This window comes from Mus musculus, chromosome 4, assembly GCF_000001635.26.
Source record: "Mus musculus strain C57BL/6J chromosome 4, GRCm38.p6 C57BL/6J".
NCBI classification, from domain to species: domain Eukaryota; kingdom Metazoa; phylum Chordata; class Mammalia; order Rodentia; family Muridae; genus Mus; species Mus musculus.
Window position 1 is genome coordinate 43913223 of NC_000070.6, and position 27052 is coordinate 43940274.

General features: G+C 45.3%; 1 protein-coding gene across 2 annotated transcripts in view; it reads left to right on the forward strand.

The window, feature by feature from the left end:
* Reck (reversion-inducing-cysteine-rich protein with kazal motifs) overlaps positions 1-27052 on the forward strand; it is a 69286-nt gene that overhangs the window by 37702 nt on the left and 4532 nt on the right. For both annotated transcript variants that reach the window (XM_030253674.1, NM_016678.2), the window contains 10 exons: positions 563-830; positions 5092-5271; positions 9590-9802; positions 11839-11975; positions 13924-14064; positions 15055-15243; positions 16971-17093; positions 17667-17838; positions 24088-24280; positions 25667-25877. In XM_030253674.1, coding sequence (XP_030109534.1) covers positions 563-830; positions 5092-5271; positions 9590-9802; positions 11839-11975; positions 13924-14064; positions 15055-15243; positions 16971-17093; positions 17667-17838; positions 24088-24280; positions 25667-25877 — 1827 coding nt within the window. The remainder of the gene's footprint in view (positions 1-562; positions 831-5091; positions 5272-9589; positions 9803-11838; positions 11976-13923; positions 14065-15054; positions 15244-16970; positions 17094-17666; positions 17839-24087; positions 24281-25666; positions 25878-27052) is intronic.

Here is a 27052-nt window from a genome sequence, read left to right on the forward strand (position 1 = left end):
TGGGTGAGTGGGGACATTCACAGGCAAATCATGGCTCATTAGCATGTTTGAGACCCTGGTTCAATCCCTATCATCAAAAAATAAAAGAAAATTAAAGGCGGAAATAAACTAAAATATTGTCAGAGTTCATATTATCTAAATTACAATTTATATTAATTAGCTTGTACAGACTTTAAAAAGTCTGTGGTATCCTAGGGTATGATTAAATGGAATGATTTTAATGCCATGGAAATTAGTCATCAATCTTACATAAAGAGTCCCCACTAGACACAAGCAGGAATTAAGCCCACTTTGATTTGCAGTATTTTTCCTAAGAGCGTAATAAAATGTTTCATGTGAGGCCTTCTTAGGTGTGGAATAACTTTCGTTTTATAAGGACAGTTCTAGAAAACTCCTGACTGTGAACTGTGGTGGGCTCTGGGAAGAGAAGCGCTGCAGAATGGTGGAGGGAGTAGGCCCTGTTTACTGCAGAGACTTGTTGTTTTCTCCCCTGCTGCCGTGTTCTTCTCTTCTGAGCAATGTTATAAACCCAGCTAATAAAGGGCTTATGTCCTGAATGTAGGTTTATATTGCTGTGACAGAGCTGAAGACCATGCTTGCCAAAACGCCTGCAAGAGAATTCTAATGTCTAAGAAAACAGAAATGGAGATTGTTGATGGTCTCATTGAGGGTTGTAAGACCCAGCCCTTGCCTCAAGATCCTCTTTGGCAGTGTTTTCTCGAAAGCTCACAGTCGGTTCACCCTGGAGTCACTGTGCACCCTCCTCCCTCAACTGGCCTCGACGGGGCCAAATTGCACTGTTGCTCTAAAGCAAACACTTCAACCTGTAGGTTAGTATCGCATTTTCCTTTATCAAGATCAATAGAAACAGGATTTTAATTGGTGCCTTTTAACAAATGTCTAATTGTTGTGTTGTGTAGGCTTAGCCTTTGGGAAATAAATCTGACCTGGGGAGTATAGCTCAGTGGTAGAAGCTTAGCATGCACAGATTCAATTCTCAGTGCAAACGATAGTACAAGATAGAAAATCTCTCACATTTTAAAAAAATTTAAAAGAAGATTATTTATTTTATGCGAATGACTGTCCTGTCTATACTTGGGTGAATGAGTGGTACCCCCAGAGGCCCAAAAGTGCATCCGACGCCCTGGAGTTGGAGTTACGGGCAACTGTAAGTTGTCATGCACATGCTAAGGACGAAACCTGGGTCCTGCAAAAGTGGTGACACTCTTCCCGCTAAGCCATCTCACCAGCCCAGAGTCTTTAACTATTTTGTTCAGCAAGTATTTACGGAAGACTGTTTAAGTACAATACAATATGTTAGGGCCAGCAAGGTCACTACTTAGCAGGTAAAGACGCCTGCCACCAGGCCTGATAAATTAATTAAATGATCTAAGTGCAATTCTTGGGATCCACATGGTAGAGGAGAGAACAGACTCCCTCAAGCTGCTCTCTTACTGCCTCACAGTTGTGAATGCACATGCGCGCACACACATAAATCAATACAATTTAAATTTTAAATTATATGAATATTTTCCTTGCATGTATACATGTGTATCACATGTATGCCTGGTGCCCACAGAGGTCAGAAGCGGTCATAGAATCCCATGGAACTTGAGTTCAGTCCTTTAAATTTTTGTTTCATATGTTGAGTGGGGGTACAAAAGATTAACTATTAAAATGGCAATGAATATTTAAAGATGATGTGATATCATTAAGCTTACAGCATGTTGGGCCTGGAGAGATGGCTCAGTGGTTAAGAGTACTACTGTTCTGCAGAAAACCTGAGTTTGGTTCCCAGCAACCATATTGAATGGCTCAAAATTACCTATAACTCCAACTGTGGGGATCTAATCCTCTCCTCTGGCATCTTCAGGCCCTTTACTCACAAGTATGTCCATAGTCCTCTGGCTCCATTGGCTTGATCTGAGGAGAAGCAGAATATGCCAATGGAGGGAGTGTGGTGGTCAGAGCTGCCACCCAGTCACCCACTTCCTCCAGTCAAATCTTCCAGCTAAACTCAACCTCCCACAGTTTCTGCCAAAATAGGGTTGCCAGCCTAGGACCAATCCTTCCACACATGAGTCTTTGAGGAATTATTTATTTCCCATCCAAATCATAGCAGCATCAATTGGGTATTGTACCCAGAGATAAAAAATAATGCAAATGTGAACAGAGCAGACAATGTAGAGATGAAAGTAAGTGGAGGTACCTGAGATCATGATGAATAGTCACGTTCTGTTGCTGTGATGAGACACCATGACCAGGGCAACTTGTAGAAGAATTTACTTATTTGAGACTTGGAGTTTTAGAGGGTTAGAGTCCATGACCATCATGTAGGGAGCGTGGTAGCAGGCAGGCATGGTGCTAGAGCAGTAGATGAGAGCTCATTTCTTGAGACACAATCATGAAGCAGACTTGGGGGTGGGGTGGCACAAGTCCCTTGAAACCTCAAAGCCCCTCTCCCCAACAACATACCTTCTCCAACAAGGCCACACCTTCTAATCCTTCCTGAATAGTTTCACCCACTGAGGACCACGTATTTAAATACATGAGCCCATGGGGCCATTCTCATTCAGACCACAACAAAGATGTAACAGAAGTTTGCCTGAGTAGAGGTATTTTGTGAAAAAAGGAGCCCAACATTACTAGGATATCCTGAAAGGAAAATAAAAATATTTTATTCTCATAAAATTGGATGTACCATTACAAAAAAAAATATATCTATGGTAATCCGTCAAACTTTACCAAAGATACAAACAAATCTAAACAAAGTCAATTGAAAGGCCTAGTTGTGAGTAACCTGGCCTTATAGTTACAGAGCTGGATTCCGTATACAAGTTAATAAAGGTATTGATGAGAGGGCTGCTGAGCATGTTTCAGCATTCACAGAAGCTGAGTGGCCGGAGCCTGGGATGGTTCTTGTTGCTGTTTGTTTTGTTTTTTGAGACAACTCCTCTCTAAGTAGCCCTGGCTGTCCTGAAACTCACTATTTAGACCAGGTTGGCCTCAAACTCGCTGACTCCACCTGCCTCTGCCTTCCAAGTTCTAGGATTAAAGGTGCCAGCCTGATAAACACACCCAACTTGGTTTTGATTTGAAGAGTGTTATTTATGTTTTTTAGTATTTTTTTAGGAGGGAGTCTGCTGCGGGACATGTGGAAATTTAAGGACAGCTTGAGAGTTGGTTCTCTCCTTCCACCATATGGGGCCAGGGATTGGTAGGTTGGCAGCAGGCCCTATTACCTGCTGAACTACCTTAACAACCCAGGGTTTATTTGCTGAATGCTTTCAGTTTCACTAGACTTGACCTTCCTGTACCTTATGAGATAATTGGGGAAATTTATATAATTTCTGTTTTAAATGTTAGAAACTAACTCTGAGATGTTGAATAATCTATTCAGGGAAAATATAGAAAGAGAAAATACTAGAAATATAGAAAGCTAGAGAAAATACTGACTTCCTCTTCCTCAAATGTCTGTGCTCCTGTGAGAGCCAGGGTCTGGTCTGTTTAGTGATACTGCATCACAGTGCCTTGAAGAAGCACACACATAAAACAGTGCTCATGACTAGAGGAAGAGTGGGCAGCCAGACTGCAGAGTAAAGATACTTTCTTTAGGTCAGTGTTTTAGAGCACTGGCTGCTCTGCCAGCCAACCCAGGTTGGATTCCCAGCAACTACATGGTAGCTTACAACTGTCTGTAATTTCAGTTCCAGGAGATCTGATGCCCTCCATTGGCCCTAACACACACAGAGTGCACAGACATACAAGCAGGCAAACATTCATACACTTCAAAAAACAAACCCTTCTTCACAGGAGCATTTTTGAGAGTCAAATAACTGTGAGAACAGTGGGAAATATTTACTTACAGTTTTGTATATTTCGGTGATATCAAATGTTTATAGTGAACATATGTTACTTTTAATCTTAAAAATTAAACTAATGAATCCAGTGTATAAAGGCACTTTGGAAATGTCCTAGCAGACCTGCTTTGTGTGTAAGCTGCTTTACAGTTATCAGATGCTGAACATCAGGATGTCGTGGGTCAACTGCAGTAGTATGGAGAGGTTTGAGGGGCTTAAGGAAGATAAGTAACTTAAACTTTAATCTGTAAACCCCACGGCCATCTTTCCTGGTTCTAGGGACTGAACGCAGGGTACTGAGCACCCCAGGCACAGTCTCACACAGAGTTACTATTAAAATGCTCGTTAGTAAAGCACTCTGCCTTCTATGATTAGCACAATTAGAGGAGCTTGTACCTTTGTGGACATAAAAACTTGTGTTTTACTTTAAATACATATTGAGAAAAGGAGGAAGTAAGAAAGCTGTGGGGAAAAATAATTGTCCAGAACTTAGGATGTACAGAATGCCTTAGGGACCGGAAAATGTATTTACCTTTCTATCAGTCAGCAAAGGGTCTGGGTGATTTTTCTTTAATTTTTTGAAATGTATTTACTGACTTACTACTGCATTTACTTACTTCGTTATTACTGGGGTGCAGCGGGATGGGCATGCACGCCATGGACTATGTGTGGAGATGGGCGGGACGTGCCCTTCATTCTTCCCTTCCACCATTACGTGGGCGCTGGGGCCAAACGCAGGTCCCCAGGAGCGTGGCGAGCTCCTGCGCCCGCCCGCTTAGCTGTCTCTCAGTCCCTCGGTCCCATGGACGATTTTTTTAAAAATATATACATTGGATTGTATTTTTATTTTATTTGTATGGATATTTTCCTGTATGTATATCTGTGCACCACATGCAAGCCTGGTGCCCTCCGAGGACAGAAAAGTGTGTTGGGTCCCCTGGAATTGGAGCTACAGTCAGTTATGAGCTGCTGCCATGTGGGTGCTGGTGATCAAATCTGAGCCCTCCGGAAGAGCTCTTAATTGGTGAGCTGCCTCTCCAGCCCTTCAGATGGTTTTGAAAGGCCGTGTTTCATGGAGAAGATGGCTTTCTCTGCTTCCCAGTCCCAGGAGCTCGTTCATTTGTACTTTTCCTTTACATTCCTAAAAACAGTTAATAATATTGCAGTTTTGCGCAGATCAAATATTCATTGCACTTCTCTCTAATGCTCTGCATTTATTCTTTTGCTTCAGGGAACTGTGCACCAAACTTTATAGCATGAGCTGGGGAAATACACAGAGTTGGCAAGAGTTTGACCGCATCTGTGAGTATAATCCGGTGGAAGTGTCCATGCTGACGTGTCTGGCTGATGTCCGGGAGCCTTGCCAGTTGGGCTGTACAAACCTGACTTACTGTACAAACTTTAACAACAGGTAGGAAAATTATTATACATGAAAATAGAAATGCACTGTCATTAAAAAAAACACTACCTTCTGATGTGCCTTCTGGAGTAAAAGAAAGCTGTTTTTCCTTCTGACTTCATCTTGAAATGCTCTGTCCCTTCTACATGGCCCCTAGAAAGGAAGTATGATTGTAGAGTCTCTTCTAGTCAGGAGATGCCTCAAGCTTTGGGAACTCAGAATATCCTGTGCCTTCAGTCACTCTTCCTTCTGCACCAGTGGGTCACTGGGTCACTGGGAATGGTGGGGATCTCCGGAGTTCTGCTCTAAATGCCTATACTGGCTGGCTTTGTGTGTCAACTTAACACAAGCTGGAGTTATCACAGAGAAAGGAGCCTTCCTTGAAGACATGCCTCCATGAGATCTAGCTGTAAGGCATTTTCTCAATTAGTGATCAAGGGTGGGAGGGCCCATTGTGGGTGGTGCCATCCCTGGGCTGGTAGTCCTGGGTTCTATCAGAAAGCAAGCTGAGCAAGCCAGGGGAAGCAAGCCAGTAAGCAGCACCCTCCATGTGCTCTGCATCAGCTCCTGCCTCCAGGTTCCTGTCCTGTGTGAGTTCCAGTCCTGGCTTCCTTGGTGATGAACAGCAGTGTGGGAGCTGAATAAACCCTTTCCTCCCCAACTGCTTCTTGGTCCTGATGTTTGTGCAGGAATAGAAATCCTGGCTAAGACAGTGCCCTTTTCTGTTTTCTCAGCTGCTTACTGATAAGTTTCAGTCTCAGATCTTAGCCCCTTACTTTTCTTACTATCCTGATACCTCAGGATACTCCTATTTGAACTGTTCAGTAAAGAAATATCCTTGAATTTTAAGCAGTTGATTCTACCCACCAGCCTGGTTTGCACAGTGAGTTCCAGAACAGATAGAGCTACATAGTGAGACCATGTCTTGTTAAAAAAAAAAAAAAGGATAAATATTCCAGTTAATAAGTACTATGCATATGTGAAATTGCTAAGAGTATAGATTTGATGTGTTTACCACCAGAACAGGGTAAAATATTTGTGCTAATTTGTATTAGTTAGTTTGATTTATATACATATTTGAAAACATGTTGAATGCCATAGAGTTAGCCGTTGAAAGTGCGTCTTTTAAAAGAATATACATGAAAAGTGTTGGTAGTACTAGTCCTGGCAAGTGTGATTTAAAACTTCTGCAGCTGCTTCCTTAGATCCATTGGCATTGCTAGATTAAAAGCCTGGCATGCATTTGAAGGGTGTTGGCTTCTCACTCTTTCCTGCTTACTAGTAAGTGTTTATTTACCCAGGAGACATGAAAGCATGTATCCAAGAAAGTCCCCATGGGCCAGCATTATTTGTAACCTCCCACTTTAGGAGGGGACCCCAAAACATCCATCGGGAGAGTGAGGAAAAACAACATAACATACCATGGTGCTCCAAACCGTGGAAGAGTATACAGAAAAAAAGCAAACTCCTGAGGTGCCCAAGTATGAGTGGGCACATCCAGCCACAGAAGCCCAGTGTCCTCTGTGCTTCCAGGGGTGTGACGCCTGAGGACATACGCAAGAGTAATCTGAGGCTAAGCTCCAGAAGCCCAGGGGCATCAGGGAACTGCGGGGTGTGGAAGTGTTCTCGATCGTGTACAGGGTTCGAGTTTTGTTTTGGGGGTGACCTCGCTGTGAAGCTCTGGTTCTTCTGAAGCTCACTATGTAGACTAGGCTGGTCTCAGACTCACAGAAATCCCCCTGTCTCTGCCTCCGGAATGCTGGGATTTGAGGCATGCACCACTTCCGCACCCAGCTTGTGTAGAGGTTTTAATTGCATAGCTGGATACAGTCTTCAAACATTGTTGAGCTAAACTCTCAATCTGTACATTATAATGTATGTAGTTAAACTCCAGTACACTTTTGTCTTTATTTGAGACAAGGTCCCATGTAGTCCATGCTGACCTCAAACAAGCTATAAATCTGAATCTGTCCTTGAACTCCTCAGCCTCAGCCTCTACCTCCCAAGTACAGGGTTCACGCCACCATGTCTGGCTTTAAAGTAGTGTTTTATATAAACTTAGTTATTTTTTTTTCCTCATCAAAAGATACTACCAGACAGTAAAAGGATAAACCATAACCTAGCAGAAAATATCTATCTCACATACATCTGACAAAGGACACATCTATAATGCGTGAAGAACCCCTGCAACTCCTCAATAATCAAAGTTTCAACTTTTTTAAAGATTTATTTTGTATGTATGAATATTTGGCCTGTGTGTATCTGAGTACCACATACATGCAGTGCCCTCAGAGGCCAGAAGAGGGAGTCAGATCCCCTGGACCTGAAGTTACAGATGGCTTTGAGACACCACATGGGTGCTGGAAACTGAACCTGGGATCTCTGTGAGATCAGCCAGTTCTCATAACCATTGAGAGCTATCTCTCCAGCCCCTCAACTTCTAAAAGAGGGACAGAAAGGAGCATCTCACAAAAGATAACATTTATTAATAGATAATATCTAACAATAAAATGTGACAGAAGCCATCTGGGAAAGGCTATTGCAATCGAGTTTTCTGGAGATGGCCCATAGTATAGCATGGTTGCAATGAGTGTGCTCTGGAGAGGCACAGCCCCAGAGACTTTGTTCTAGGATTGCTTCTCACTGTGGATATTCCTTTCCTGCCACTATTACATAGCCTAATGATTCCTGATCCATGGATGAAGCCACGGGTGTACAGATTGATAAAGCAAGGTCATGTGAAACTGTTGCTTTGAACTTATGAAAATCAACATCCTTCTGTGACTCCCCTTTTGTGTAATTTTATAAAGAACTTTTGTCTAAGAAGGCATAAAAAAGCTGAGAGAAAATATAAAGTGTGCTGTTGGGCTCTGCTCTATCCACCAAATGTGTGTATATGTCTGTCTATATGTATGTGCATGCATACTTATGTAGGTATATGTGTACACATATATAAGGATGCATGTGCACTTGTGAAATTGATGAAACAAGTGGTCAGGCCCAGCCAGTGTGTGTGTCAAATGGTCAGGCCCAGCCAGTGTGTGTGTGTGTGTGTGTGTGTGTGTGTGTGTGTGTGTGTGTACCTGACTTTCTTTCCTTTTCTTCTCTTTTTTCTTTTCTTTTCTTTTCTTTTCTTTTCTTTTCTCTATGAAATTGCCAAAAGTCATCAGCTCTTGACCCTAGAACAGTTAAATTGCCAGAAGCTATCAACTTCTGGTCCTCAGAACAGTATGAGAGTTATAAGGCCAGAGGTCATCAGACCTTGGCCTTCATTTGTCATTGTGTCCCACCTCAGCACCTGACCCTCAACATGGCTGACTCCCAGCAAAAAAAAAGAATAAAATGCTTACATATAGAACAACATGGGTAAATATCAAAAAGATTATGTTTTAGTGACTATTCCAGGCCCCCATTTATGAAATAAAATTATTTCATTTATATGACATTCTAGAACAGGCTAAAATAGTTTGTGATGCACTGTGTCTGAAGACTGTAGATCATATGGTGATTTCAGGGCACAGGTACCATTTGGTGTGATGGCAATGTTCATTATTGATTTATGCCTTTCTGTGAGCTAAGCATGTGTCAGATCACATCCAACTCATAGTCTGTACATTTTTTTTTCATTATACATCAGTTTTGTCTGCTTGCCTTTTTGTTTCTTTGGTTTTGGTTTTTGGTTTTCAAGACAGGGTTTCTTTATGTAACTATAGCTGTCCTGGAACCAATTCTGTAAGCAAGGATGACCTCAAAGATCCATTTCTCACCCCCCTTCCTCCACCCCCCACGCCCCCAGGGCTGAGGTTAAAGGCATGTACCACTACCACCTGGTTATACCTCTGTTTTAAAGACACAGACTCATTTATTTTGTGAAATAAAGTGAAATGGTATGGGGATGTTAGTCCTGTCCAAAGGACTTTGAAGTTTTAACCTGCTTCATAAGAACCTGTGCTAAATTAAAACATGCAGTCATATGGCTCAGTGGGTAAGAGCACTGACTGCTCTTCTGAAGGTCCTAAGTTCAAATCCCAGCAACCACATGGTGGCTCACAACCATGCTTAATGAGATGCGACGCCCTCTTCTGGTGTGTCTATAGACAGTTACAGTGTACTTACATATAAGAATAAATCAACTTTAAAAACATGCAGTGTCCTGATGTTACCGCCCTGTTGTCTTCGACCGCTTGAAGCTGAAAGCCTATGGTGGGTCTTATGCGCTCTCTCTTTAAGAAAATCAGATTTTCCTGATGTGTGGATGAATCAAGAGTTTATTTATCCATTGTCTATCCAAGAAATAATTTGTCTCCATTCCTTCTGGTTCTTTCTTAAGGCCAACAGAACTGTTCAGGAGCTGCACGGCTCAGTCTGACCAGGGGGCCATGAGTGACATGAAGCTGTGGGAGAAGGGGAGCATCAAGATGCCCTTCATCAGCATCCCTGTCCTAGACATCAAGACCTGCCAGCCAGAGATGTGGAAGGCCGTGGCCTGCTCCCTGCAGATCAAGCCGTGCCATAGCAAATCCCGAGGCAGTATTATCTGCAAGTAAGTCATTCCTGCCTCGGGGAGGCCTGTGGGCTCAGACCTCCCCTCATCGCTAGCCCAGCCTCTCTTTAGAACCTCTGCCCTTTGCCTGAGCCCCCCCCCCACACACACACACACAGTGCTTTCACACTTTCTCCTTCTCTGCTTGAAGGATGCTCCCCATCTTCTTGCCTGAAGCCTGCCCTTCTTCGCTCTTGTCAGATACCAGACATTCTCATGGAGTCTTCCCACATTCCTGTGGCTGATACTAATTTATCCTTAGTGCAAATTCCCATCAAACTTCATGTGTACTTTATTATGGAATCTAGTTCAAGAAGCAGTTTCTAAATACCTTCAGTGCACAACTATGGTTTTATACTTTAAAACTGTTTATTACATCTATCTGTCTGTCTGTCTATCTATTTATCTATCTGTCTATCTATCTATCATTTATTAAGTGTTTATTGGTCCAACTGTGTAAAAATGTGTCCATGTGTACACATGTGGACATCAAAGGACAACTTGGGCCGTAGTGTGAGTGTGGGTGTGGGTGTGAGTGTGGGTGTGAGTGTGGGTGTGTGTGTTCAGTGCATCCCAGATTGAATTCAGGTTATCAGCCTTCACAGCAGGCACCTTTTCCAACAAGCCATCTTGCGGCCCTCTTCTCATACATTTAGGAAGGGAGGCTGTGGGTGAAGGTGTGCCACCTCTGACTGTGTGGTGGTTTTCAGGGATCGGGCTTAAGCTGTTCTTCAGGCTTGGTGGGCGGCATGTCAGCTCACTGTACCATCTCTAGCCCATCTGTGGCTGTAGTTGTGTTCCCGACTGGCACTCCACTTGACTTAGGGATTCTTTCTGTGCCGTCGCCTTCTCCTCCTTGCTTGTCCTCTCAGCTGCCACTCTGTCTTTATTATCATCACCCAGTGGGAGTCAGTGGCCAGTCTTCGGGTCCTGCTCTTAGGAAACAGTGCTGAATGGTTTACTTAGGAGATGTCAGACAAGTACCTGGTGGGAGAAGCAGACCCTCACTGCACAGCCCTCTGCTGCTCTCCAGGCGTCTGCTTTTCCAAGACCAAGTCCACACCAAGCCCTAAACCCTTGGTGTGCGGCTCAGTGCTGCTCAGTTCAGATTAATTACCGTCCAGATCATTTTTTAACTTTTCTTATTTGGTTTAATTTTGATTTTGGAGTCTTCCTGCCTTACTCTATCTATAGTCAGGCTGGCCTTGACCTCATAGCAATCCTCCTGCCTCAGCCTCCTGAGCAGAGATGACAGGTATGAGCTGTCATGCCTGGCTTTTAATGAGTTTTCTGACATGACTCAAGAATGAGCTGAATAAGGGAGAGGTTGAGGTCTAACTATGTGATAATAAGTCAGAGGTCACACATGGGAAGGATGTGCTCATGAAGGTTTCCTTCAGCTAAGGAGCCAAGCCTTCCTCAAAACTAAGAAAAACTAGGAAAGACGTGTGTGTCTTATGTCTACATGTATGCATGCACCACATGCTTGCCTGGTACCCACGGAGGTCAGAAGACCCCTAGAACTGGGGTTACAGATGGTTTTCAGCCACCATGTAGATACTAAAAACTAAACCCATGTCCTCTGCAAGAGCATCAAGTGCTTTTAACTATGTGCCCAGCTTTCCAGCCCTAAACTAAAAAAAAAAAAAAAATGTTGGAAACTCTCTGGTTATTATAAGCCAAACACCACAGTGATAACTAAAAGATCTTAAGATGAGAAAGGGAGGAAAGGAAGGAGAGCAGAGGCAACCGCCTCGGGCCTTGAAAATGGCTTACAGTTTGCAAAGCAGACTGGCCAGCTCAAGTTCCTTTTAAAGGGGGTAGACGCGACACCATGCTTGGAGCAATAAATGTAAGTCTCAGATTACAGGAAGTTAGGCTTTGTAGCTGGAAGTTTACTGTGTAGCTGGAAGTCCCTGTGACTGCTGGGAAAGCTCAGCAGGTAATGGACGCTTCTGAGAGGTTTAAGAAACACAGCTTTGACCAGACAACGTGAGACAGAACCATGAATACAAAATGTTCTTTTTTCTTTCAAGATCAGATTGTGTAGAGATTCTCAAGAAATGTGGAGACCAGAATAAATTCCCTGAAGAACACACAGCTGAAAGTATCTGTGAGTTTCTGTCCCCTGCAGATGACCTGGAGAGCTGTATCCCTCTGGACACGTACCTCAGTAAGGACTGCGTGGGTTTGAGTTTAGAGCTCAAGGGCTTCTCTCATGGTCTCTGCTCTTGTTCTTTGCCTAGGATGAGGAACTATTGTTTGAAGATACCATCTGCATTCGTTATGTTTCTGTTGCTGTGGCAAGAAACACCCAACAAAAGTGTTTAAAGGGAGGAAGGGTTTACTTGGCTCACAGTTCAAGGGTACAGGGGCAACCATGGCAACAGGACTGGGAAGCAGGATCATCAGGCGTTCGGAGGCAGAGGCTGTGCTCAGCTCCCTTCTTCAGTCCAGGCCCCTAACTAATGGAACGGTGCCATCCAATAGGGTAGGGCTAATCTCTCCCCTGAGGGTCCAGAATTTTGTCCCCTAAGTGACTAGACCCTGTCAAGTTGTCATTGCTATCTTAAAATGAGTAAGCAGAAGCTGTAGTTTATCTTTCGGAGGAAAGATGAACTATTTGCCAGTCAGGAACTGTAAAGATGGAAGCGGAAGACAATGTCATCAGAAGTCATGATGTGACCAGAACGTGGAATTCCCCCTAGGAAACTGTCAGCTCTTGTCATCCATATATCAGAACATGAGCAGGCCTGGATTACACTTACCAAATAGAGAAGGGAAGAAAGAGCTCTCCCCTGGGCTCGCACAGGGAAGTGGAACTTGTCTTACTACTTGAGTTTCTTCCTGACAGACACTTCTGCCAAGAGCTACAGCAGTAGGTTGGTACCTCCTTGAGGGAGGAATTGCACAAAGAGCTCCTTAGCAGTGAGACCAGTGAGGCCATGCCCTTAAGTGTTTGGGCCGCCACCAGGGGGCGCCAGTGCCATAAACTATCTGGCCAACAGAAAAGCCTACTTGCTGCTTTTCCAGTTAGGATTAAGCCCAACTGCCAATAACAGAGCAGTTAGAAGCACAGGAAGACTCAGAGCAAGTAGGCCAGGATGTTTATGGTGGTGCAGCATCAGGAATGCAGGCTTCTCAGCCTTCCTGCACTCACTCTGTTCCCTGCACTTCGCTGGCCTGCCAAGGATGCTGGCACTTTATCCAACTCACTCTAGTTGGCAAAAGGGAGGTGAAGAACCTTCTATTATAATCTCAGGGGATGCTTATAAGTGTATGGAAAACTTGGAAGGGTTGTCTTTTTAGCTTTGGGTTTATGACCACCTTGAATAAAAACAGGATCTACTAAACAAATAGAGAAGAAAGGGTGGTGAGTGTATAACAGGCAGTATCTGTTGGGCTCTCAGGATAGAGACTATGGAACATGCCCTAGCTTTTGCCCCTGTGACCTTGGGAAGATCCCCTCCCAAGTTCTAGGTAAGACTGCCCAGAGTGATGGGGCTGAGCGAGAAGGCTCCCGCAGCCTCTGTCTCTGCTAATTCACAATGCTAGCAGCCTACAGCAGTGTGTGTTGGAGAAAATGATTTCAGCAGGAAGGAAACGAGACAACACTCCAGCATGAACAGCAGCACTCTCCTTAAATACCACATGTGCTTGCAATGCTGCTCTCCCTTGGCAGGATGTTGGAAGGTAGATATGACTGTGTTGTGGGTCTCCATAACAGATGGCCATTTATTATTCAACACATAAACATGTATTTGATCACCATAGCCCAGGCAAGTCCCATCTCTGAACTGCTGGCCACTGAAGTTATCTGAGTTGATCTTATTCTCTTCCAGATAGGAACTCCATGTTAGCTTGTCTGTTTTGTTCATTAGTGTATCTAGTACCCAGGTCCTGCCAACTGTATTGTAGGTCCCCATTAGTAAGTGAATGGTTGGGTACATTGTGATAAGCTGACAAATGAAGAAATCCAAATGTTTAGTTAGGGCTGGTTAGACTCAGGCCTTACTTTCTGCCTGTGAGCTCTCCATCTCTTCCAGTCATGATGATCCGGGTAACTTAAAGATGCGCTACTCTTTTAGATTGATTACACTGATCAGTTTTGGGCTTTTCAGGGCCAAGTGCTTTAGGAAACATCATAGAAGAAGTGACTCACCCCTGTAACCCAAACCCCTGCCCAGCCAACGAGCTCTGTGAAGTGAACCGGAAGGGGTGTCCGTCTGCAGATCCCTGCCTTCCATACTCCTGTGTTCAAGGTAAGAGATGGCACTGTGAGTGCCGTATGCACATGGGGCATGTGCTGGCACTTCCTTAGAGGAGGGGTCTTTACCCGGGCTACAAGGACATTTTCTGTGCTATCTTTTTATGTAATGTTTAAGGGTTTTCCACACACACAAAAAAAGTATATTTATGCAAACAAAGACACATATGTTGAGATTTAATCTCTTGCTAGGTATTGTAATGCTCAATACTGGCTCCCAGGGTCTGGTGGCCCCCAGGGATGAGGAAGTCCTCATGTACACCAAGTGATGCTGTGTAACCTTGCTCCTTAGTTTAAAACTACTGGTTGAATAAAGATGCTGACAGCCTATATCTGGAAGAACAGTCATTGCTCTTAACCACTGAACCATCTCTCCAGCCTCTGATTGTTTATTTTTTGATAAGGTCTCACTACATAGTAGCCCAAGCCATCTTCCTGCCTCAGCTTTCCAGTTCTGGAAGTACAGGTGTATATTTCTGTACTTGGCCAAAGCTATGTATCGTCATAGTAGTTTTGTACTAAATTATTTGGGGTATGTGTCCTTAATCACGCGTAAGACATGGAATTTTCATTTGAGAGGTTATACCTTTTGGCCAGTGAGCAAAATCAATTTCTTATATTGGTAAAAGTTCTATAACATAACCTTTTTTAAAAACATGTATTTTAGTGTTTTACCTGCAACTATATATGCATACCATGTGAGTGTAGTGCCCACAGAGGCCACAAGAGGGTGTCAGGTCTACTGGAGCAATAAAGGTTGTGAGCCACCACATTGTTGCTGAGTAATGAACCTGGGTCCTCTGGCAGAGCAGCCAGTGCTCCTAACTGCTGAGCCGTCTCTCCAACTCTGTAACATACTCTTACAATCTTTAACAGCTACACAGTCCTGGAAGACTTTATTAGCATGAAGTATGTCTAATGTGATTCATTGTCATAGGACGATATTATCAGTTCATCGTCCTGTTCTTGTCTGTATTCTGTACAGGCTGCAAATTGGGAGAAGCTTCTGACTTCATCGTCCGCCAGGGGACACTGATCCAGGTGCCGTCCTCTGCAGGGGAAGTTGGTTGCTACAAGATCTGTTCCTGTGGACAAAGTGGCCTCTTGGAAAACTGTATGGAAATGCACTGTATCGACCTCCAGAAGTCTTGTATTGTCGGAGGAAAAAGAAAAAGTGAGTCTCGAGGATACTAGTGTTTGGTCTTAGCACGCTGTGAACGTGGTTGTCTTCACTTTGCACAAAGAGTACTAGATGAGTTCTTGCTGAAGAGTACAATCTACACATCCTATATTCCAGGACAGTACTTTCTAATCTTTACAGAATGCTGAGGGGGGGGGGGGTTGGAAATGTTTTGTTTTAAGTCAGATCTTGTGATGGCCTGTAGCTCACTACATAGCCCAGGTTGACTTTGAATGTGCAATAATCCTCCTGCCTCTGTCTTCTGAGTGATAGGATTACAGTCAGGCACCACCACAACCAGGGAGTACTAGGACTTGTAAAGTGCCCTTTTGGAAGCCTCCCGAGAAGGGCCTGAGTGTTAATCTCCGTGAGCTCTGACTGTGTGCCAGGCACATTACCTCACATTATCTCTTAGTCATCTGAGTCCCTCCTTGTGTAGGTATTGTTATTATTACTACCTCTCTTAGTTAGGGTTTCACTGCTGTGAACAGACACCATGACCAAGGCAAGTCTTACAAGGACAACATTTAATTAGGGCTGGCTTATGAGTTCAGAGGGTCAGTCCATTATCATCAAGGTGGGAGCATGGCAGCATCCAGGCAGGCATGGTGCAGGAGGAGCTGAGAGTTCTACATCTTCATCTGCAGGCCTCTAGACTGACTTTCAGGCAACTAGGACAAGTATATTAAAGCCCATGCCCACAGTGGCACACCTACTCCAGCAAGGCCACACTCTCTAATAGTACCGTTCCCTGGGCTGAGCATATGCAAACCACCACAGTATCCCTATATCACAATTGATTCTCATAGAGTCACTGCGCCAGGCACTGGAGCTCAGGCCCATGACCCCAGAATGAGGAAGGCTGAGTGTCACCCTCCCTGGGGGACAGAGCGCGCCCCAGACCATATAGGATATATGAGATATATAGGGAGATTTGGATGGGGTGTGCCATCTATGATGATGAGTTTCTAAGAGTGGACTGCTGCATTTCAGACATGAGAGCTTTGTCATTTGAGGCCAGCCTGGTCTACGTAGCAAGCTCCAGGACAGCCAGTGCTACATAATGAGACTTTGTCTCAAAATAAATACCTTAGATTTAGGCCCCTAGTTTATGTATTTATAAGTTGTATTTTAAGAATTGATGCTGTAAAACTTTTTAGGGACTTGGGGGATGGCTCATGTGGCAAAGCATTTTGCAACAACCTAAACTTGAGTCCCCATAACCCATATGAAGATGCTGGGTATGGTGGTACACACTTGCAATCCCAGCCTTGGTGAGGCTTGCTTGCTGCACAAACCTGACCTGAGTGTGCTCCCAGACCCTACCATGGAAGTGAAAACCAGCTCTGAAAAGTTGTCCTCTGACCTGCACGTGCACACTGTGGTGCATATGTACCCACGCGTGTGCATGCACACACAAGAGTAATAGAGTTTTTAAATTTCAGACTTTTATATTTTCAAAATCAACTTTCAAACAATTAAATTTTAATTGATGTTGGTTTTGTGCTTGTGAGTGTGTGTGTAATGTGTGTGCGCGCCACAACACATCTATGGATATCAGAAACAACGTGGAGGACTTGATTAATTCCTCCTCTTCCAGGTAGGCCTTGGGGATTGGATTCAGGTGGGCAGAGTCTGCAAGCATCTACCCACTGAGCCATCTCACAGCCCTGTGGTCTGTGTCTCGGTATGTAATGTAACTGACGTTTTCTTTCTTTCAGGCCACGGAACATCCTTTACTATTGACTGCAATGTCTGTTCTTGTTTTGCGGGTAATTTAGTGTGTTCCACCCGCCTGTGCCTCAGTGAGCACAGTTCAGACGACGACCGCCGCACCTTCACAGGTAGCCGGGGCCTTGGGCCATCCTTCTCTGCACTTGTTCTCTCCCAGGCACTGCAGGCCCTGCCTGAACTGCAGATGCTCATAGTCCATCAGTGTCCCACCTGAGAGTACGGTGTCCATGGCGTTCTAGCTTTGTTTCTCATTATGTACGTTCTTAGGCAGCTCTCCTCATCCGCCGATTTGCACAGGCTCCCACAAACAAGGTTCAGGAAACCCCCAAGCTAGACTTGAGTGATCTGATTTCTAAGTTTGATTTGCTAGGTCAGAAGAAAACAGCTTTGTTGATCCTACCTACAACCCTCTTTCTGCCTGGGTCTGGAGACACCTATTAAATAGCAATGAAAAGAACAAAGGAATGCCGTGCTGCAGAAAGAGCTTTTCAGAGCTCTCTAGAACCAAAGGAGCTGAGATAGATCTGTGTCATGGGTTGTAGAAGAGGTTTGTCTTGGTTTTGTCTTTTTCCTGAGTTAATTAACATATGATTCTATCTTGATATGATTTGTCAGTGGTTTGTCTCTATCAGCACATAAGGAAGGAGTAGATGTGTTCATGTGAAGCCGTTTTCTCTCCTCAGGTCTGCCCTGTAACTGCGCAGATCAGTTTGTCCCAGTGTGTGCACAGAATGGACGCACTTACCCCAGTGCCTGCATCGCTCGCTGTGTGGGTCTCCAGGACCATCAGTTTGAGTTTGGACCTTGTATCTCCAAGAATCCCTGTAATCCTAACCTCTGCCCCAAAAGCCAAAGGTAGGCCAAGAGCGACTTCTCTTTTTTCAGCCAAAGACGAGATAGAGTATCCACTATGCATCCTAGAGGATGAAAGCATGAATGGGCTGAGAAGTAGTCTAGCTGGCCGTAGTGGCTCATGTATGTAATCCCAGCACTTGGAGCAAGGGAGAATTGCGAGTTCAAGGTCATACTGTGCTACATGTTGAGATGTCTCAAGGGAAAAAGTGACCCCAGTTCTGAATAGTGTGAAGTCCGGAGAGAAAGAGCTGCACAGAGCTCCCTGGCTGCACGCTTAGGAGTGTAGACGTAGAGCAGTTAGTGCCGCTGGGTAGGAAGGGCCTCAGAGGGTCCCAGATGGGACACTCAGCTAGATCTGTGAAAAGCAGGAGTTAGAGAGGAAAGCTGGCATGGGGTAAAGCAGGACAGGAGCAGGACAGGAGAGTGTCTGCCAGGGGTGCTACAAGGCTGAGGCAGAGGGGAAGGAAAGGACAGGTCACAAAGGCGCTGAGAGAAGTGGATGCCTTCTTATTGGTCACCCATGGTTCTGCTGTTAGAGCACTCCTGTAGGAAAGAGATGTGAGGACTCTGAGAGTGCAGCTTTAGTTAGCTGCTGTCATTCTGCTTTGGACTCCCTTCTCTGTCGTCTCACCAAGCCAGATAGATGACAGAGCCTTGATGACTTCTGCATGTGGGAACCCCAGGCAGATGTAGCTGGCCTAGATCAGTTTCTAGACCTGGGATCTTCACCTCTGAGACTTGAGCAGGTCTCCACCCAGACTCAGGGCTCTATCCTGATGAAGGAGTTTGTGCAGAAAATTGCATCTTTGTTTTGGAAACCCTGGCACAGAGTGAGAGGTGAGGTTTTCTTATGTAACAAAGTGGCAAAGAGTCAGCCCCTGCCTGTCAGAGTTCATGGTTCCCGTTTCTCCTCTGCTGTGATAAAGCAGCCTGAGCACAACCCAGCTCTCAAAAGGGTAGGGTGACAGCCTGCTTCAGCAGGGAAGCCAGCACAGGGCCTAAAGCATCAACCCATGGCAGGAACACAGGGGTGGCTGTCAGACTTGCTCTGATGACACTATCCAGGGCCCAGCTCATACAGTGCTGCTGTCCACACAGAGACAAGACGGTCTCCACAGACATGGCCACAGGCCAACATGATACAGACAATTTCCCTTCCAAGATGATTCGTGGTTGTGTCAGGCTGACGGTAGAAATGAACCAGCACATCCATACAACAGAAGCAAAACTGAGAGTCATTGGCTGATACCCTGAATACAGTTGACTTGCTTTTACATCTCTGTCTTAGTTAGGGTTTCACTGCTGTGAACAGACACCATGCCCAAGGCAAGTCTTATAAGGACAACATTTAATTGGGACTGGCTTACAGGTTCAGAGGTTCAGTCCAGTAGCATCAAGGCAAGAACATGGCAGCATCCAGGCAGGCATGGTACAGGAGAAGCTGAGAGTTCTACATCTTCATCTGAAGACTGCTAGCAGAATACTCACTTCCAAGCAGCTAGAATGAGGGTCTTAAAGCCCATGCCCACAGTGACACACCTACTCCAACAAGGACACACCTCCTAATAGTGCCACTCCATGGGCCAAGCATATTCAAACCAGGACATTCCACTCCCTGATGCCCATAGGCTTGTTCAAATACATGAGTCTGTGGGGGCCATACCTAGCCGTAACATAATTTTAAAAAGAACATTTAGTCCAACTTCCAAAGTCCCCATAGTCTAGAGCAGTATCAACAATGTTAAAAGTCCAAAGTTCAAAGCCTCCTCTGAGATGTATCAATCAGTTAACTGTAATCCCCAAAGCAAGACAGGAAACCAGCTGGGCAAACTCCAACTCTGCATCTATTTGTTTGTGGTCAAAGCTGACTTCAGATCTCCATCTCTTTTTTCATCTTTGTTGACTGCAAACTTCTTTCTCCTGAGCTGGTTCCACTCCCTGTTAGCAGCTTTCCTCAGCAGATATCCCATGGCTCTGGCATCTTGAACATCTTGGGGTCTCCAAGGCACCTTCAATATTACAGCTTCTTCTTTTAATATTTGGGATCCACACATGATCTTCTAGGCTCCTCCAGAGGGCTGACATGACTTCTCCAGCTCTGCCTTCTGTAGCACTCTAAGCTCAGGTTGATCCACTCCACTGCCACTGCTGTTCTTGGTGATCATCCCATGGTACTGGCATCTCCAATATGCTGGGGTCTTCCGCTGCAAGTAGGCTTCACCAGTAGCCTCTCACAGGCTCTCTTCATGATGCCAAGCCTCAACTCCTTTTCATAATTCCTTCAGTCCTGGGCTGTCAACTGCAACTGGGGCTACACCTCCACCAGTGGGCTTCTATGGCTTTTCACAGTGCCCAGCCTCAGCTGCTCTTCATGTCACCTTCATGCCTCAAAACCAGTACCACCTGGATGACTTTACACATTACCAAGTACAGCCGCAGCATGAAGTACAACCTTGGCTGTCTCTGGAACACAGCTTCTTTGTGCTCTCAGAAAACACTTCCCAGAAGATTTCACCTCAGTGATGCTGGTCTCTTCTTAATCACAGCTAATTTCTTAGCTCCAGCTAACCAACAACAATTGTCCCAGAAGTCCCTTCTATTTTTTAATCTAAAGCCTGAGTCACATGGCTGAAGCTGCCACGTTTGCTAATTTTATGGGGCTGAAACATGTCCCCCCTTATTTTATTACCAGCTTTGTTTTCTGACTCCCTCTCTGCCTAAGCTTGGCTTTTCTGTAACTTGCTGTGTAGATGGACCTGAACTCAGAGATCTGCATAGCCCTATCTCCTAAATGCTGGATTAAAGGTTTGTACCACCATGCCTAGATCTAAATTTAACTGGGTAGGGTTCTTGCTCCAAAGTCCCACTCCCTTAATCTGTTATCGCCTAGAACACAGAATTCAACTCCATTTCACTTCCTGATGCCCCTTTAATATTCAAATCATATATTTTATATTTTTCCTTTCTAAGCTTGCTGCATTTGTTCAAAATACTGTTCAAGAGACTTAACCAGAGAACAAATTGTCAAAGCAATTAACCTGAATCTCTTCACCTTAGCCTCAGGCAGACTCTTCAGACAAAGGAAGCCACAGCCTTCACCAAAATACCACAAAAACAGGCTCTAGGCCACATATTGAAATTCTTCTCCTCTGAAACCTCTTGGTCCAGGTCTACACAGTTCAAATCACTTCCAGTAACGAAGTCTTCCATATTCCTACTAGGATGGCACATTAAGCTCAAGTTAAAGCATCCCATGGCTTTCCAAGTCCAAAGCCTGAAATCCACATTCTTCCAGACAAAAGCATGGTCAAAGCAATACCCCAGGCCCTGGTACCAACTTCTGTCTTAGTTAGGGTTTTCTGCTGTGAACAAACACCATAACCAAGGCAAGTCTTAAAAAGGACAACATTTAATTGGGGCTGGCTTACAGGTTCAGAGGTTCAGTCCACTATCGTCAAGGCAGGAGCATGGCAGCATCCAGGCAGGCATGGTGCAGGAGGAGCTGAGAGTTCTACATCTTCATCTGAAGGCTGCCAGTGGAAAACTGACTTCCAGGCAGCTAGGGTGAGGGTCTTAAAGCTCATGCCAACAGTGACACACCTACTCCAATAAGGCCACACCTCCAAATAGTGCTACTCCCTGGACCCCCTGAAGAGACTCCAGTGTAGTTACTACTGCCAGCCACATTGCACTGTCTAGAACTCAAGTCAATTGGCCCAGCCAGCTACCAGGGAGACCCAAGAATGCAATCTATATTTTACCGATAAGAGATTAAGTGATTTTGGCAAGTGTACAGCAGTTAGCACCAACCTTTAACCTTTGTCATATTGCCAGAAATGATAATTAAATTAAAACTACAATTGTGTATCACTTCAAATCCATTGGATTGACAAAGATTTAAAAAATGATAACATAAATTTAGAAAACAGATGGTATCATACAAGAGGGGCTAGAAGAGGGTTAGTGCCTTCTTTCTGGGGAGCAATTAGCCCTGAGCCTGTTTTGTTATTGTAAAAGTTTATGTGGATGAGTATTTTGTCTGTGTGAATGTCTGTTTACATGTGCATGTGGTGCCCTCAGATGCCAGAGGAGACCACTAGATCCCTAGAATTGGAGTTACAGGCAGTTGTGAGCTGCTGTGTGGGTGCTGAGAATCAAACCTGACTCCTCTGAAGGAGAGATGTGTATCAACCACTGAGCCAGCTCTCCAGCCCCTAAGCCAGGTTTCAGTGCGTGAACCTAGGCAATGTAGCTTGGTGGTAAAAAGCACAACCCGTTTGGATCAGTGTAAGTCAAGATTCTTACCTGCACACAATATCTCTGCAAGAATTGGAATGAATAGCTAAGAAAGGGGGCTGGGGGACTGGGACATGCGCTGTGGGAGGAGGGGCTGACTTTGCACAATACACCATTTCACCTTTTCATTTTACCCATGGATTTGTGTCATCTTTCAAAGCAGTAGTCAGGGCTGGAGAGATGGCTCAGTAGTTAAGAGCACTGACTGCTCTTCCAGAGATCCTGAGTTCAATTCCCAGAAACCACATGGTGGCTCACAACCATCTGTAATAGGATCTGATGCCCCCTTCTGGTGTGTCTGAAGACAGCAATAGTGTACTCATATACATAAAATAAATCAATCTTTAAAAATAAATAAATAAATAAAAGCAGTAGCATGGGGGGTTGGTTTGTTTCTGTCTTTGTTTTCTTAAGAAAGGGTTATATTCCCTCAAATACCTACTGATAAACCAGACATTTTTCTAAACATTAGGACATGACGAGACAAAACAGACCATCACTGCGTTGATCGTTTTCTTAAGTTTGTCCTCCAGACTCTCAGCCTTTTCCTGCGATCTTCTTCCTTTTCTTAAAAATGTATGTCTCTGTGTGTGTGTGTGATGTGTATGTATGGTATGTGTGTGTATGTGTATGTATGTTATATGTGTGTGTGTGTATTCAGTGTATGAGTATGATATGAGTATATATGCTGTGAGTGTAGGCATGCGTGCCACAGGATGGCTTTCAGGAGTTGGCTTTGCATCCTACCTTGTTTGAGGTGAAGTCTGTCTCAGTGCTTCTGCAGTGTGTCATGTCCTTCGGGTGCTCTGGGAAAGCCCACTGTCTCTGCCTCCCCTCTCACTGCAGAAAACCTGGATTAGGAGTGTGTGCGTCCACATTGGCTTGTATATAGGTTCTGGGGTCACACTCAGGACATCAGGCTGTGCAGCACGTGCTTCTGTCCCCTGAGCATCGCGCCAGCCCAGCCTCTTATTTCTATTTACTCAGCTTGATTGCTTGCTTCCTCTCTGCATTACCAACTTTCTCCAGTACCCCTGGTTCTAACACCTTCCTTGTTAGGTCACTAGAAGGACTTGCTTCTGTGGCCTCCCCTCAGCTCATCCCCCACCCAGTAGGCACAGGAAGCTGAGTTTTTAGTATAAAAAGTAGAGCCTTCCTTTTTTGTTTTTTTGTTTTGTTTTGTTTTGTTTTGAGACAGGGTTTCTCTGTGTAGACCTGGCTGTCCTGGAACTCACTCTGTAGACCAGGCTGGCCTCAAACTCAGAAATCTGCCTGCCTCTGCCTCCCAAGTGCTGGGATTAAAGGCATGCGCCACCACGCCTGGCTAGTAGAGCCTTTCTTAAGATAGACTCATGTTAATCAAGCTAAAAATTAAGTACTTAGCTAGGTGAGATAGAGTACCACATCCAGTAAGTAGGCAGATCATTGTGAGTTCAAGGGCAGCCTAGTCTGTATAGTAAGTTCCAGGCCAGCTAGGGCCATGTGAGAGCTTGCCTTAAAAAATAAAGCATCTCAAAATGGTCTGTGGTTCTTGACTGTGCTCTCTCCAGTGCTGGACCCCGCCCACTCTTGGTCTCAGGTCAGGTGTTCCCACTCCATGTCTGAGTCTTTGGCTTTTACTTCTGTTTACCACCCCTACCCTCAGCGCACCCCTCCCCGCCCCCACATCCTGGAATATCCCCTCGAGTTTGTGGCTCCTCCCTCAGTCTAGCCTGCTTCTGTTCTCCTTGCCCACCAAGTTCCAGTTAGAACGCCCTCTTCCACGTGTGCCCAGGGCTCATCACTCAACAGCTAATTCTCTCTGAGCAGCGTGTCTGCCATTCTCTAGTCTGACTGTCCTCCTCTGCACTAGCCCGGCTCTTTCCTCAGCTTCCTGTACCACACCCAGGGCTTTGCTGCCCCCACTGAAGTTCCTCCCTGCCCCTCGTCACCTACTGTTTTCATCATTTTCAGATGTGTGCCAAAACCACAAGTCTGCCTGACGACTTTTGATAAATTTGGATGTAGCCAATATGAGTGTGTGCCCAGACAGCTCACCTGTGACCAGGCCCGAGATCCTGTGTGTGACACAGATCACATGGAGCACAGCAACCTCTGCACTCTGTACCAAAGAGGGAAAAGCCTGTCTTACAGAGGCCCTTGCCAGGTATGTTGTTTGGCTACCAAACCCAAGGGTATCAAGTTAGTTTGTGACCTTTTTAGACAAGCAGAATGCAGCCCTGCTGAGAAAGGAGTGGTGTGGCTAACGCTAACGCTGCCCGGGGAGTTAGTGTGTGCCTCTGAGGAGGAGTGTAGAAGCTGGCAGAACCTATTCCTAGGAAAAGACTTAAGGTTTCACACCGGGGATGGTCACCGCTAGCCATCTTTTCACAGTTCTATGGGCTGCCATAGAAACAAATCAGGTCAGGCAGTGGTGGCACATGCCTTTGATCCCAGCACTTGGGAGGTTGAGGCAGGAGGATATCTATGAGTTTGAAGCCAGGCTGGTGTATCAGGACAGGCTACACAGAGAAACCCTGTCTCAAAAAAGAAGAGAAAAGAAGGGAAGGGAAGGGAAGGGAAGGGAAGGGGAGGGGAGGGGAGGGGAGGGGAGGGGAGGGGAGGGGAGGGGAGGGGAGAAAGAAAGAAAGAAAGAAAGAAAGAAAGAAAGAAAGAAAGAAAGAAAGAAAGAAAGAAAGAGGAGAGAGGAATCAGGAAGAAAAGCAATCTCCCCCCACCCCCACTTCCTGCTTCCCACCTTCTCCCACTGGGCTGAAGTGACATGAAAATCTCTAAGCTTTGTTTTACATCAGCCTAACTCAGTCTTTTAGGCTTGTAAGATCTGCTTCCACATTAAATAACCTTATGGGATAGGCTCCTTGGAGCTTCCCACTGACCTGATCCTGTGCTGACCCTGTCCTGGGAGATTCCCATCTTAGGCCCCAGCGACACCTGCAAACCACAAAAACCTGACATGTTCCATGCTTCCATGGTGGGGAAAATCCCTTCAGCTTGTCTGGCTACAGTTTTCTCTTGGAGTTGGTGCCCCACTCACATGGACAGCACCTGCTACACACACACACACACACACACACACACACACACACACACACACACACACACTTCTCTTCATCCTTGCTAGGGTGTTTCTCAGGTATATCCCTAACTACCCAATAATTATACTAGACTCTGCCTCCCCTGCTCATCTCTTGGTCCCTCCCTCCTCCTCTTTTCCCATATCCAGCATGAAATGATAAGGTCCCACCTTTTCATGAAGAGCGATCTTTTCATTTAGACTTTCATGATTACTAAGAGAAGTGTGGGTGAAGGGATATTTTTATCTTGTATTAGTCTCAGTGGAATAAGCCGACAATATTCCAGAGTTGATCTTGTGACAACCTATTACTTAGTCCACCCCAGGACTTTAGAGGGTCCCCAAAACTTAAACCTGTGTCTTTTAACTTCCTGAAAATAGGGAGATCAGCTCTGTGCTCACAATTAGAAAGATGTACCATGGAAGTTTCCAGGCTAGCATTTATTTGTCTTTTCTCAGCCTTTCTGCAGAGCCAAGGAGCCTGTCTGTGGGCACAATGGTGAGACATACAGCAGTGTGTGTGCTGCCTACTCAGATCGTGTGGCCGTGGATTACTACGGGCCCTGCCAGGCTGTCGGCGTCCTCTCGGAATACAGTGCTGTGGCTGAGTGTGCTGCTGTCAAGTGTCCTTCCCTCTCAGCCATAGGCTGCAAACCCATCATCCCACCAGGTAAGCTGCAGTCTTCCGGGCGGCCAGGGGTGGGACCAGAAAGATTTGCTGATCCACCCCAGGAAATGAGCCATGGAGGAGAGAGTTCACTGGTCTGTAAACACTGAAAAGTTGTGATCGCAGACTCAGCTGAGACAGGAAGGATGCCCATGACACAGGCATACTGGGATACAGTAGAAGACACTGTCCCAAATGAAAAGTGACTCATATGCTGACTGTTGTGCGCTAACTCCAAAGTCCTGGGTTGCCTTAGATAGCATGTGCTGTGCTGACATCAGGGCCGCTCGGCAGTGGCTGGAGAGCTGCCTCAGGTTAAGAGCACTTGTTCTTGTAGAAGACCTGGGTTCACTTTCTAGCCCTAAGAAGTTGGCTCACAACCATCTGTAACGATAGTTCTGGAGGGTCCTATGCCCTTTTCTGACCTCCTCTGGCACCAAGTGCACACATGGTAAACATACATGCCTACATGCATGCATGCATACATACGTACATACATACATACATACATACATACATACATACATACATGAAAACACAGAAAATGAATAAATCTAATATAAAAATTAAAAAGAAAAACAACCGCATGGCAAAATTTTACGCCAGGCATCCACTACATAAGCAGGTAAAGGATCATTTAAATTAAAAAGTTAGGTCTGTGGATTGAATACACAGCATGTGCTTGTTTTTAAATGCCTGGACAATTAGTTATTAGTTAAATGGATAGTTGACGTGTTTTGGTGAACACAAACATGTAATTGAGAGAAGCAGGGGTGGGGGTGGGGGAATCACCTTACCTCAGCTGTGTGTCAGGGCAGTGGGCTCGTTCACACACACAGCTGTGAGCGTCAGTTTTCAGGGACAGTTTACCTTAAACAGGTGTTCATCAGTAAGGCCAGAGCGGAGGAGCCTTCACTCCAGGCCTGCTCCGCACAGGGTATTCTGGGTCTCCAAGGGCTCGCTGGCCCCCTCTGCGCTCAGGATAATACTCTAAGCACCAGAGACCCAGCAGCGAACAAAACAAAGCCTCTTCCCTCCTGGAGACCATGTTCCAAGGGAGGGGACATAAGGTTCCCCAGACCCCACTGTCAAGTCAGAACTGCCTGATGAAGCGGAGCAAAGGGGTGGGAGGGCCTGCCTGCTGGGAACTCTGTCAACTGTCAACTGTGACTGTCTCA